This window comes from Pygoscelis adeliae, unplaced genomic scaffold, assembly GCF_000699105.1.
Source record: "Pygoscelis adeliae isolate BGI_AS28 unplaced genomic scaffold, ASM69910v1 Scaffold27, whole genome shotgun sequence".
NCBI lineage: Eukaryota > Metazoa > Chordata > Aves > Sphenisciformes > Spheniscidae > Pygoscelis > Pygoscelis adeliae.
The window spans coordinates 637,060-651,507 of NW_008825410.1; the positions used below are offsets into that span (position 1 = coordinate 637,060).

At 39.4% G+C, this 14,448-nt stretch overlaps 1 protein-coding gene across 1 annotated transcript in view; it reads left to right on the plus strand.

Annotated features, from left to right (window-relative positions):
* Nucleotides 1-5,153: 5,153 nt before the first annotated feature.
* SLC25A13 (solute carrier family 25 (aspartate/glutamate carrier), member 13) overlaps nucleotides 5,154-14,448 on the plus strand; it is an 83,023-nt gene continuing 73,728 nt past the window's right edge. Inside the window, exons 1-2 of the mRNA XM_009330493.1 lie at nucleotides 5,154-5,203; nucleotides 9,253-9,395. Of these exons, the coding sequence (XP_009328768.1) occupies nucleotides 9,286-9,395 (110 nt within the window). The 5' untranslated portion in view covers nucleotides 5,154-5,203; nucleotides 9,253-9,285. The remainder of the gene's footprint in view (nucleotides 5,204-9,252; nucleotides 9,396-14,448) is intronic.

The following is a 14,448-nucleotide window of genomic DNA, read 5'->3' on the forward strand; positions in this document are numbered from 1 at the left end:
CTGCTTAGTAGTTATCAGCTTCTCTTACAGTGCTTCTTACCCTAAGCCTTTGGGTAGGTATGCCAAATGCCATCTGATTATATTTTCCTAGGAGAAATACTTCGCTTACCGTTAGGGAGGTCTGGCAAGAAGGTCTTTTTGGTCTGCATGCTGTACCAGCTCTCCTTGCAGTTGTCTGGTTCCCTGCTTGGTGTGCTGGTCCACATCTTGCTTGCAGACTTCCCTGTGATGCTGAGTTCTGCGTAGATTGCTTTCCATTTCAGGTCACAGTCGAGTTCTTTTACTTGGATTCTGTCGTACAAAAGGAACAACTGTGCTTTTGCTGAGGTGAGAATATGCTGAAGCATGTTGGGCTAACAAAAAATGGTTATTGGGGCAGGTGAAACAGGAGACAGTGCCCTGGACAGATGTTGATGCGAAACACTTGTAATTTATGATGCTGTATGTGGTGAGGGAGAGTGACCAAGGGAAGTTGCTAGGTTAGAAGAATGATTGTGTAAGTTTGTGGTAGTATTAGTGTAAATATGGAAGAAGGTGATTCTCATCAATGTAAGCGAGTTAGTTGTATTAAAATACAAACTGGAGTGTTGTTTTAGCATAATACTTACACAGCATTAAAAGGTTTCTGGTCTGAATTCAAACTTGGCCGGTAACTGCACTTCAACTGGTTTCTGATACTGCAGTCACTCATTTAAACAAGAATGTAAGGTCAAACCCTGGCTTGATCTCCTTTGGAATCGCACATTTTGAGTGTATATGTATACTTTTAGCCAGAAGGAAACATTATAATGATCTAATCTGACCTCTTAAATAAACTGGGCCACATGTGTTTGAGTCTTACAGGTGGACTCAATAACTTGTGATGAAACTGAAGAATACCTCTAGAAGACATGAGGTTTCAATCTTGATTTGAGGTCTTTCAGTGGTGCCAAATATGTTGCATTCTTTAGTCTTGTTTAAGAATGGAAGAACTTAAAAAAAAAAAATCTTAATTTCAACGTGAAGCTACTAGAGCTTGTGATCACTTGTTAGGCCTTTCATCAAACATCTTCTCTTGTACGTGCCTGTAGATGGTGTTCTCTAGAATTAAACAGACTGAGCTCACCAGTGCCTGGCAGTGAGGCAACCCTGCCACAGCTCCGGTTCACTGCTTGGAGAAGGGCTGCTCTCCAGCGTCTTACCTGCTCGGTGTCTGGAGTTTTTAAAGATAATGAGGTAGAGGGGGACATCTTTACCTCCGTCAACTTTCTCCTTCACACTTGAGCTGTATTCAGGTTAAACTGTGAGGAAGAAACAGTATTAGAGATGTTTATCTTTGGTTAGAACTTGCTGTTGTCCCAATAAACTTTCTGGCATATTGTAGCAATACCCAAGTGTTCCTGGTTCCCCATCACCTTTCTGCTGTATCCAAGCAGTGGCTACTAGAGTGATCTTTACCATAAAGGTGACAAGGTCAGACTTAGGTTAATGCTATATTGGCATTAATTGTGATTTTCCTACTGCCCTTTTTCCCTCTTGCCCACCCATGTTGTTGTTGTTCTTTACTGGGTGGAGCACATTCACTACTTCATTAGTCCTTTTGTATCTTTTGATATCACATACCATCTGACAACTTGTTCCTTCTGCCTTGTGCATGACAAATATATTAATAGAGTTGATGAGAAATGTAGTATAGTTTTCTTTGATTCCCAGTAGATTCTGTTTTCTTGTGTTGCTGTACAGAAACATTTTTCTGGGAAGACTCTGTTTGCATTTGTTGTTGAGGGTGGAAGTGAGACTGAAAATGCATGTCAGTGTAAATTGAGCATAAGTCAACAAGAAGAAAAGAGCCCTGCTGGAGAAAATGGGCTGAAATTAAGATCAAGGTGCAAGGGAATCTAAAGATATGAACAGCTCCAGTGTGCAAATCAACCCGTGTGTGTTACTGGCCCCCACTTACAGAGCTTTCCCTTTCTCTGTGCACCCTCTGTCTCCCTTTGCTGAACGTCATTGATAGTGGAAGGGATTCGGCATTTTTAAATTCGGTTCTTATATTGCCTGAGATATATGGTGCTGGCTGGTTCTTCATATACAATACAGTGCACATATACACATGTTGGCTAAAACTTTCAAGTACCTACTTTAGGAATGCAAATCCCTGCTGACATTTTCTGTATGTTATCCCAGTCTTTTCTGCAGCATGTCCTGACTTTGTTATAATCCTGCACTTCAGTTTCTGTACTCCATTTTGTCTCCTGTTTTTTTTTAAATAGATGTTGTTTGTTGGAGAGCTTTCTTCACTGAACCTTACTTAATAAAAGTTACTGTTTTTTTTAAAGTGTCAGTGTCTGTTACAAAGCATCTCTTTGTAGAGAGCAGTAACAAACATTATTTCCCTCAGATCTGCTTTATCAAATGCCTCCTCACACAATTAGAGAGATGTCATGCCTACCAGCTCATAGATGGTTTTATCTCAGGCTGATTTTTGTCTTTATGGAGAGAGGAGAAAGTGGAAGGGAGAAGTCTTTCCAGTAACAAAACACATCACCTAAGCCCCGTTATATGAAAGTCAGTAAATGTCACCTGAGTTGGCTGAAGGAGAAGCAGCTTGTGTTTGTGGGTCACTTTTCATCAGGCATACTACCTGTTGGCTTGCAGTCTTGGCATCAGGTTACTTAGCCCACCTTCAACTGCTAACATAACTGGGAACAATTTTCAGAATGATATTGAAAGTGATATTTTGACCTTTTCCAGGAGCGGAATCTGCTAGGTACACCTGTCATCAGGATCAGTTCTTGTGTCTGTGTGTGCAGCTTCAGCTTTGCCCACAGCTGGGGATGGATGAAAGGCTGAATTAAATACTTCTCCTCTTAGCACTGGTATGGCTGCATTAGCATTGGTCCTCCTGAAGCTGTAACGTAACGTCATAGAGGCTCTTTTCCTTGCTTGGGATGAAAAAGACCTTTCAAAATGGAGATTGGTGGGTGACACATGAACAAACCCATGACGCAGTGCTAACCATCCCTTTCCTCTCCTGTTTCCTGGGAAATGGAAGAGTGTCGAAGTAGACTGCAGGAAATAGGAGGAAGATGCGGTCTGCAGCTTCTGCTTGGGCTGCTGGTCTGCAGTGCTGACCTGGCCAGCTTCAGCCTGACTTTCAGTATACGGTTTGAAAGAAACTTGCTGTAAAAAAACCCCAACCAAATCCCCCCATAATCAAAAGGGGGCTGAAAAATGGCAGCTGGGCTGTGAGCATGTTTTGTCTCCTGAGTTTCCCAAGATGGTTAATGTCAGTGAAACCAAAGGAAAATGAGTGGAAGTTCAGCCATCGGCATGTACCCTGTTCCTTTGTTCTTTTCATCCCTGGTTTCTTTAGGCTTAGATTTCTGGGAAAGTATAAAATTTAAACTTTAAGGCAGATTAAGTGTGATACCGATTATATATTTAATGGATACAGATGTTTGAAGTGTCTTTTGTTTGCCTGTATAGTGGCAAGATTCTGCATTGCAGCAGTATAGAAATGTTGGGGTTTTCTTCTTTCCACAAAGTTCCCAATTGCTCTGGAATACCAGGTTTTTACAAATGGGTTTAAAGTAAATCTCTGCTTACTAAACAGTGATTACATTTAAGACAGCTTGTACTTTAGAAAAGACACATTTTTAGATTCCCAGCTTCATGATTACACTTTGATTTTTTACAACTGCCTCCACATGGATTTCTGTGCAAACACGGAATTGGGACTCCAGCTGTGAACTCTGTCAGTTGAGACCTAGCATAACTTCAGGTGTGGTTTTTGCCTTTTAAAAAAACTTCTAAAATTTTATGAGAAACCTTATTCATACACTTTTCTTAAAATACTCTGGGATTTTTTGTGGTTTTTTTTTTGTCTTTTTTTGTTTGTTTTTAGATGACTCCTTTTGGGTGAGGAAAAACTTACCAAAGATTCTTCATTAAATGTATGCGTGAGGGTATAATACTGTTGTACAGACTTACACAAACTCCTACCATTTTCGGCAGTAGTCTAGTGTGCTACTAGAAATGCACTTGCAGTCACATTTGCCTTTACAGTCTACCATTGCTCTGGCGAGTCAACAAAGTGTGTAGTCATTATTTTATTGATAACGTTTCTGATGTTTAATTCTTAGGTGAGGGTAAGATTTTATGTCTTGCCCTTTGGCTGTTTATTCCCCATTACAGAAACGTTTTCACAAGTTTTTTGAAAAGCCAGGTTTGCTTGCAAAGTAATATTTTTTTTAATTAGAAAGGGATTGATGTGCTGAATTGACTTATCAGATGATGGTTATTATGTTGGCAAGCAAGATTTTATCAAAGTATCCTGAAGAAAGAAAGGGAAACTCTACAGCAGGCACAGACTGAGGGGATGAATCCGCTTTCTGCCAAAAGCAGCAAATGGATGGCACAGTATGTCAACAAGGAAAATACTGATGGACTTACTCTATAGTGGATATAGAATATGTTTTAATTCAGTGTTTTTTGGGGAAAAAAAAGCTAATTACTTTGGGTTTGTGGTGATAAATGTAACCTAGATTTTAGTTGGAACGGGCTAGTTGTCTGATCTGCAGAAAAATCTAGATACTGTGCTTTCTGAATTTACCTCATCAAAAAGGTCTACACTGTAAGTTTAAATAGTTTAAAATGTTGAAAGTAGGTGGTAGAAGTACCAGTAAACCAAATAATTACATTGGAATTCAGTCTTTTAGGGAGTTGCTTTCTTGGACAAGTTTGTAAGTCTGAGCATTTTATTCTTGCTATCTATCAGTTGGGGGCTGCATACGGTACTCTGAAATCCTTAGATGAAAGATGCTGGAAGTATAAAATCTATATGGTAAAGATGGTATAATGCCGAATCCCAGCAGAGAGGTATGTTGAAAAGATTTGATACTTGAATATCTTTATGACTTGTTAATGTGTGCTTGTTTAAGAACTGCAGGGTTGCATAAGGGAAGCGGTTACAACAAAAATGATGACTAACTTAGTGTAAATGTGAACTGAGTAAAATAAGCATGGCCAGCTAAAGCAGTACCTAATTTATCTAAGGTGAACATTTACTTTCATCACTTGTTCTGTTGTTTGAATTCTTCTTTTTAAATGACACTTTGACATCTTTTGTATAAATTATGCATATTAATGTAATTGTATTTACCTGTAGGTGGCTCTAACCAAGAGAGCTGATCCAGCTGAGTTGAAAACAATATTTTTGAAGGTATGTATAAAGTAAATATTTTACTCTTTCTGCTTAAATTTTTCGTATCTTTTGCTCCTTTATTGCAGCATACAACTCTTGATAGTTTTTCCAACCATTAATCATTCACTGTATTATTACCATGTTAGACTTAAATACCATTATCAGAATTGAACAATGCTCACCAAGAAGTCAGATAGATTCCTGAGTGATTATTGTATTGACTCAGAAAAAATATTACTATCTTAGAAAAAAACCACATTGTTCGGAGAATGGGGTGGGAGTTTCAATATTGTTCCTACACATGGTAAAATGTACGTGTAGACATCTTGCTGTTAGACCATTTGGTAAACTTTCTTCTCCCATCCTTGCTTCCTTCCTTCTTTCAGGGTTATCTCTTCTTCTCTAATTTGTAGAAGTGTTGGGAAGCTCACCTTGTGAAGTGGTGGCCATATTTACTATTTCACTAAAATTCCTTCTGTGTTTGCCTGCTGTAGAAGTATGCAAGCAATGAAATTACTCATGTTCTTGTATACTTGAGCGAAGCGTGCTTTAGAGTTTTGCTGGAATATGGCTTTCTTTGACCCATTTTCTAAATTTAAATAATTATTCCTAACCTGCCTAAGATTCATTACTACAGTGTCTGTATTAGTTTGTTGTCTGGTATGAAAAACGAGTACAGAAATTAGTGGGTCTGGAGAATATATGTGAGGTAGGTGCCGCAGTGCTACAGGGAGCTGTTGGATTGGAATTATTTTTATGAAGGGGTTGAGTGCCTAAGAGAGCTCATACCTTTCCGAGTTCCTCCCTCCACCTTCCTTCTCTCCAGCGTCAGGCCCCACTCTCCATGCACTTCTTAGCATGTTTTCCATTGTCCCTTGTGAGCTATTATTAACAATATGTGTAGGTGTCACTATGTATATTGCGAGTATTTATAGTTTTATCATATACTGTCAGTATTTATAGCTCTGAAATCAGATTTTCAGTTAAGAAAGCCAGGATTTAACTTATTAAGTCCTGGAACTTGTATCTGTCAGGAGAGCAAAAAGAGTCTTGAAAAAGAATGGGATAATGGGATTTTCAGAGGCAAATGCTTGAAGAGCAGCAGAAAGGGCAGAAAGGTCTACTCTACAGGGAGTAGACCGTTGACCCAAGAAGATGGTAGCATTGAGGAAGGGAATAAACATGGTAGAGAGAAGCCTGGTCCCTTCTGCAATGTGAGGCAGCACTCAGTTGTGGTGAGGGGGTTGGTTGGTTTGCTGAGAATAGTGTGAAAGTTGTTTCCTACCTGCCTGTGGGTATTCACCTCTCTTGCATTTCTGAAGATTGTAGCTCCCTCAGCTTTCAGTTTTAGTGGATTGAATGGGTCATAGGTGAGCACACTAAATACCACCTCCAGCTCCTTCTTCATCCTTTTCTGCTTCCCCTTCCACTTAAAGAAGGGGTCTCAATAAGCAGAGTAATGAAATACGAGCTGAATGTTTTGTTCAGTGTAATACAGAAATTGTCATGCAGCTTACTACTGAGAAGGAAAAAGGATGAGTGAATGTGGTGTGTTGTTTTGTGCTCTACAGATAAGCGATGGCCAGAGTGTTAATTAAGCTGCTTCAGACAATTTTAAGTGGTGAGGCCTATACAGTTGCTTCTGCAGATTGTGGGATCTTCACTTGTAAAATTGCTTGACAGTGATTCTTTCTACTTCAATTAAGAATTAAAAAATATGATTGCCAGGTAGGAATGGTAGCCACTGTGTAGAAATAAATACGAAGCTATCAGTTTAAATGCAGTTGATTACAGTCAACTTTTAGCATTTTTAATACATCAAACCCCCAGTAAAATGTTTGTAAATCTTATTTAAAATGGGGTTGAACTGGTTAATACTTGACTATCTAAAACGTATGGAAATAAGTTACCAAAAAGCCATTAAGTACTATTGTATAATATCAAATTCTCTGTGGGTATAATTGCCAAAGTGGGGAAAAATACAATTGTAAAGAACCATTTTTTTAATGTCTCTCCTCCAAAACCAATAGAATTGATGTTTTTCTCTTTTTGTTATGATAATTTCCAAGAGTAACTCTACTTTTTCTGAGTCTTCTACCATAACCCCTAAGAGATTAGATTTTAGTCAAAGTGATCAAACTGACATTTTCCAAGGTCATTTTCTATATGTAGCATAGAGTACGTGATTGGATTTCAAATACACTTTAGTAAATCACAGTGACAAGAAACAGGGGGACACTGAAACCTTGTGCTGTTTTCTGTTATTGAGTGCCCTAGCAGGGGGTTAGCCTGCAAGAAAAAGATGAAATATAGAAGCATAGGCTGTCTGACTTATTTGATTTGTTTCTCAATAGCAGCTGTGTTAAAAGTTTTTGAGGCTGGGATTCTGAAAGATTCTGTCTCCCTGCAAGTGATTACATTGAAATCAATTGATCTGCTAGTTCTTATAAAAGTATACAATTGAAAATTCCTTGCAGCGTATCAACTAGAAAGCTTGCATTACAAACAGTGTCTATTGAAACACGAATCCTTAAATGCTAACTAATATATAGATGCCAAAGCAAGTTATGTTTTGTTTGGGCTTGCTTCTCTGAAGCCTTGTTTCTTGAAGATATTGCTGTACCTGAAGACTGTATTTATATAGCACTGGAATAAAATAATCTACTTACTGTTACACTTTGGCATCCCTCTGAGAGTTATATGCCTACAGCAGGTATAACGGTACTCTGCAGGCACCAGTGTGGCTCTGTGAAATGAAACCTGGCAGTTTCCTTCCCTTAGCAGAGCAATAGCAATGTAAACCAAAACATGCGTCTTTGAAGTACGCTACAAAATAGAAATAGGCATCTAATTTATTTATTACTTCAGGGTGGATAATGCTCTGTGGGGAGCTGCAACAATGGTTTATCGTCCTACCTTAGCTTAAAAGAATAAGAAATTAACAGTTGCATTCCTGTTCTCAGTGCACATTTGTTATCCTGAGACAGGCCTGTTTCCCTTAAAGCCAACACATGGTTCTGCAAATGTTGCCTGGCATTTCTTTTCCTCTTAATTGTTGTCCTTATCCTTTTTCTTTCCTTGAAAAACATTTTTAGGGTTGATTTCAAGTTTATCCTTCAACAGAAAATGAGGGCTTTAAACTTTGAGGAATGACTGAGGAATCAGGGTAAGGGCGGTAACAAAGGCAATTTTATTTATTTATTTATTTATTTATTATGTTGCCTGCATTTTAATATTCCTTTTCCTTCATATGTAACATGTTACTGGAGGCTTCCCTTAGGAGCAAATACACTTGGGTCTGTTGAGTGCTGTTTCTGGAGTAGTATGCCAGTAACTATGGTATAAAGCGGGAGTAAGGTAGGCCGGCGGTGTTTGGTAAGGTCTTGGACCCCTTTTCTTGTTTCTGCAGTATGCTGAAGTGTCCAAGGTCTTGCTTTCTCTTACATTTTTCTGCAAATGCTTATTCTCTGGCCTCCTTTCAGCAGTTCAACCAAGGAGGAATATATCTGTAGGTTCTCCTTTACTTATAGACCAGCCGTGGCTGAAGGTGATGCGGTTGAGTTCCTCCAGAACAGCACCCCCAGGTGGACACTCCTGGGGAATCATCTACTCCACTAGCACTGTAAAGTCATTTCACAGGTGTAAACCTACCTTCTCATCCCAAAGGAGTCATTTCAGATAAACAAAATATGCTGGAGTATCCTGTTGCTGTTACAGTTTCAGTGGGCCGGAGGTGCCACATACATGTTTGCACTTGTGCTTCTTGTTCAACTTCAAAAAAGCATTTGGTACTGGAGTATTAACTCTTTCTAGACTACCATGGAGAAATTGTTGACATGGTAAACAAATAATTACATATCTGCCACTCTTCTGGCTGGGAAGCCAAGCCTTCAGCTGCTCAAGTCACTTACTCTCTCCTGTTTGGGTGTAGGCTGTAGGTTCTTCAGAGCAGAACTGTCTCGTCTGTTGTAACATAAGCCTGCTCCTGACTGGAAACTATGGATAGTGGTATTAAATACCTGGAGAAAGATGTATTTGAGGCACTAAATATTGTATTCATTTAACAGTATGCAAGTGTGGAGAAGAATGGGGAATTCTTCATGTCTCCAAATGACTTTGTCACGCGGTACCTGAAGATAATTGGAGATGGTTTGCCTAATGCAAGCACTGTACAGCTCCTTGCAGGTGTGGTGGATCAGACGAAAGATGGGTAAGTGGGTTTTTTGTGTTTTTTTTTCTTTTTATGTTGTTCATTTAAAAAATACAAAACCATTCTTCCAAAACAATCTCATCCCCGAAGGTTGGTGGGGTTTGTTTTTGGGTTTTGCTTTTTTTTTTTTTGCCTGCAGATACATAAAGGAATACAGTATCTTTTAAGTAGATACTGTAGAAACAATGTTTTGGGCTGCATGTACCGTTTAGCTGGGCAAACCATTTTCTGTCTACTATGTATTTTTAATTCATTGAACCTTTCATGGTTTTTGGCTGGCTCCCCTAACTCCCTCTTTCCTTTCCTTCCATGAGTCTTTCTGTCTCTGTTTACTTTATGTATTTGTCACAAACACATTCAAATAGCAATCCAAAATAACTTTAGATGGTGTAGGAAGAGATCGTAGAAAGAAGTGCCCCTGCTTTGTTTTGCCGTAGCAGCGTTAAAGGTTTTTGCCACTGTTTTTTTCCCTTAAGAGGGAGGAGTAGCAACTAAGGTATTTAGGGAACCACTTTGCAATCTTGGGAAGACAGCAGCAAAGTTGGTTGCACATGGTTTGCATTTGAAAGGCTGACTTTGCCAATAGGCAAGATTAGCTACCCCTCCATCTTCCTCCCCCCTTCTTTAATGAAATCCTAGCTTTTCCTTTTGGTACTTGCCCAGGCAAGCTGTCTCTTCACCCATATGAATGCATTTTTTGAACCCTGCCTTTAAAGTATCTTTAGAGAAACTTTAGAATAATTAGCTATGGACTTAAAGTCTGTAGTTGTGGCATTTTTAGAAACCAGAAGACTTCAGGCATGACTCATATCAGTGGTTGCAGAGAGCAAAATGTGAGATAAATAAAGCATGACTAGAGAATGCAGGCTTCCTAGGGAACAGATGCATGCATAACTGAGAACTTTAGCCATAGGTTCTGTGCTCTCTTTTTCCCTCAGCCAGCCTCATGTATCTGGCAGCCAGACACCTTAAACCTTGCAGACAAGTTAATGGGATGATTGTTACCCCTGGTAAAAGAATTCTGTAAAAGGTTATGTTGGTAACATTGGCATGATGGCAGCAAGAAAGTGGTGGCTTCAGATAGTGTTTGACTAAAAACATTAAACATTTCTCAGATTTCTTCCTTTGGTTCGATGCCTGCAAAAATGGCATTTTCCAAATTGCACAGCTTCAAATCCATTTGGTAATAAGAAGATTGAGAGTATAATCCATACCTTGTGATTTGGATCTCCTTCACAAGCAGAAGCTGGTGTCAGGAAAAACAAAATGTAGCCTATGTGAACTTGTTGACAAGTTGGGATTTCATAACTTGGCGTGATCCTGCAGGAGTTTTGCGGTGTAGTATTGAGGCTTCTAATTGCTGCTCTCTGACATGGATAAGGACTGTTTCTGCAGTCCAAACTGTGCAGTGACAGGGGACTGCATGTTCCTAACATGTCTTTGGAGGGTCTCTTCTGGTATTCAGGCTGTCTTCTCGTTTAGCTGCTATACTAATATATGAAAGAATGGAGAAAGTTCAGAAAGTGAGTAGCATTCCTCTCTCTCTAACCTGGCATTGTAGCATTTTTTGCCACGTGGCCAGGCATTTGTACCTTCTTCTAGTGGTGTATATAGTAATTCGCAGAGTGATCATCTGAGGCAAGGGTCACTTGCTTTTTGGTTCCTGGAATGAAATCTCCTAGGCATGGCAGTAAGACCTACTGGTCTTCTGTTGAATTCTTACCAACTCGGCAGTCCAGAGCTCCCAGTTTTGAAGTGAAGTACAAAACTGCTTTTGTTAGTGTTCATTTTTAATAGGCTGGTCAGTGTTTAGAGACTTACACGTGTTAAGGTCATGAGAGTCTGTTCAATCATTCAGCTTTATTTCTAGTATAAAATAGAAGGTAGCTTGCAAGAGCAATGACAAGTTAATTTTGTTATAGTGTTAGTGGCTTAAAGTAGCACGGTTCTAAAAATACTGCTAGGATATTTCTAGAAGCGTTTATCTACTGTCTTGGATCCCGGTTTTGCTCTGAAGAAGCGTCTGTTCTTCATTACTGGTGAGCATGACCACTCTTTACCAAAAGGGTCTGAGCCCAGAATCACCAGGGTTGTTCCTAGCACTTTTTAAAATGTTTTTTAACTCCTTCTGATTTTGGTGAGAAGTTGGGTATAGGTATCAAGTGTAATCAATGAGAAATACTAAAATGGATAAGTCACACGGGTGAAAGGCAGACAGCACAAGAGCTTCTGACTCATGAGCAGAGCAAATAGATAGGCAAAGAGTTGCTTACACCAGAACTGAAGAAGTCCTGCGTGTGAAGTATAAAGAACAGTAGCTCTTACGTACAGTCTCACTGTGGTTGCTGTGGACAAAATCTCTCATGTAGCTCTAGCATGATTCCTGCATTGCCAGAGATTAAGGATTTGAGGGTATCTACAGGAGTTGCTGGTGGTGTGACAAAGGTACGAGACCTCTTAAGGCAGACTCTGATGTTCAGTGAATATCTGTTGCCATGGGAGCAAGTTTTGCCTCCATCTTAAGTCAGGGCATAGGGTTATTTGGAGGTAGGCTTTCCTTCTGTCCTCTTATGGAGGCATCTTTTTAAGGTTTCCTTTAAGAAAAGGAAATGCTTTTCTTGCCAATGGCCAGAGAAGCCTTTCAAAGTAGTCGACTGGTAATAACACAGATTTTTTTTAAATATCATGTGGCTGTAGTTTGTATGAAATGGACTTAAGAGCCTTGACTGGTTCCTAGCCTTAAGCTTCTTATTCCTAATTTTACTTGAAAAAAAATGCTTCATTTGGCTTCAGCTGGATCAGAAACTCTCCCAAAATACAGTGGCTTTCTCAAGGCCTATCAGCAACAGGCCAGGCATTTTCCATCCTGTCTACTGTAACATATTGTTTTCCAGTCTTTTGTTGTACTTTTAAACATCTGTCTAACAAAATAAGTATTTACTGCACATCTCTGTTTGGACTGTAGTAACTAACACTTTACTGAGAAATGCTGTATGCTTTATTTTTAGAAAGGACAAACTATTCAAAAATAACACTTGGAAATGCCAGCATTTTCCATTATTATTGGATATAAATTTATCCTCTAATGCACCAATTTACACTATACTTAGTTTACCTAGGTTGCAGCGTAAAATAATAGATGTAGCTTCAATTTGTGTCCCATTATGTTATCATGTTTAAATTGCTGATACAGTAAAAACATATGCATTGATTTCTGAAGAAACCTCTTCATCATTGCATTTGTATGTATTATTACAGTAGGTAATGGCTTTTTTTCTTTGCATGGCTACATGCGGACTTTCTCTGGTGGGAATGCATCATGTCTATGTAGTGCCTAGATACCATGGGTGTGAGCACCAGAAGAAGAAGCATGGAAGAAAGGAGAGGGTAGTAAATAGTGGTCTTGCTGCACCATACCCATTTGTTGTGTTTGGACTGTAGCTCTTGTGTGTGGATGTTTTTAAAATATCAGGTTTTCAATCTTCCTGAATGAAGTGTGCAGTGCTGGCACTGTTAATGAGGATGTGAAGGTGAAGGAAGACTTTGACCAGTTGGGTAGGATATCTTCAAGACTGAAGTAAAATTTCGTAAACATTTCAGCTTCCTCTCTTTGCACTGTTAAAATCGCTAGGCTTTTCTCTGCTTTTGTAACATAAATGAGCACTTGTTTAGTTAGATAAAATAACTCTTAAGTAGTATATTGAAGTCCATGTTAATATGTGCTGTTTAATGACACCTAATGATATTCAGTGAAGGGTTATGCTAAACCCAAAAGGGTGATGATAAACTGGAGAGAAAATGTGTTACCCAGGCAACTACCCTTGTGCAGTATAGAGAAGTGAGCATATGGCTATGTAGTACACATTATTTCAGCATCTTTAAGCATTAAGAATCACACGTGTAATTGACTGTGAAAAATTACAGCTCAGTTACTGTATTGTGTGGTCATAATAGAAGTAAATGAATACGTCATTGTTGTTAGAATAGATCTGTTGGGAATCACTAGCAGGCTGGTCTACTTAGGGAGCAAAAATACAATAAGAAGAAAATAGCTGGTTTAATTAACATGTAAAAATTGGGTTAATTTGAATTCAGCTGGCACAGCAGATATTAATGTCTCTTCTTTAATAGTCTGGCTAGAACCACACAATTAGTACACTTTTAATCTTCCTAGTACTATGAATAATTGTTTTTAAAAATGGATATGGGGTTATTTTAAGCATCTATCTCTGACTTATTAGGGGGATTTATTACTTGCAAGTACTGACAAAGAATGCTTCTACCAGTATACAATCTTGTAGCGGTGTTAATACATGAAGTTTTAATCAAATCCAGGCCTAATAACATAGAATATGTTATTAGCGTGGTGCTAGGATTCTGCTGGGATAGGTGCTGTATGTCTTTTCTGTGCTCCCATCACTGTGTTGGGATCTGTTGGTAAGGATGTATGCTGATTGTTGTTTCACACAAACAATGGCTTTATCAAAATGGTGTTGGCAGATATTTTACATTTTTAATTCTAAACAATCCTATTCTAGAGTCTTGTTGCCTGCTGTCTTAGTTTCACAGAATCATAGAACCATAGAATAGTTTGGGTTGGAAGGGACCTTTAAAGGTCACCTAGTCCACCGCCCCCTGCAATGAGCAGGGACATCTTCGTCACCCAGCCTGTATTGATACCGGGGGTTGCCCCAACCCAGGTGCAGGACCCTGCACTTGGCCTTGTTGAACCTCATGAGGTTCACACGGACCCACTTCTTGAGCTTGTCCATGTCCCTCTGGATGCCATCCCATCCCTCTGGAGCGTCAACCGCAGCACTCAGCTTGGCGTCATCTGCAAACTTGCTAAGGGTGCACTCCATCCCACTGTCTTATGTCATTGATGAAGATATTAAACAGTACTGGTCCCAATACGGACCCCTGCGGGATACCACTCGTCACCAATCTCCATCTGGACATTGAGCCATTGACCACTACCCTCTGGATGCGACCATCTAGCCAATTCCTCATCCACTGGCCAGTGCACCCATCAAATACGTATCGCTCCAATTTA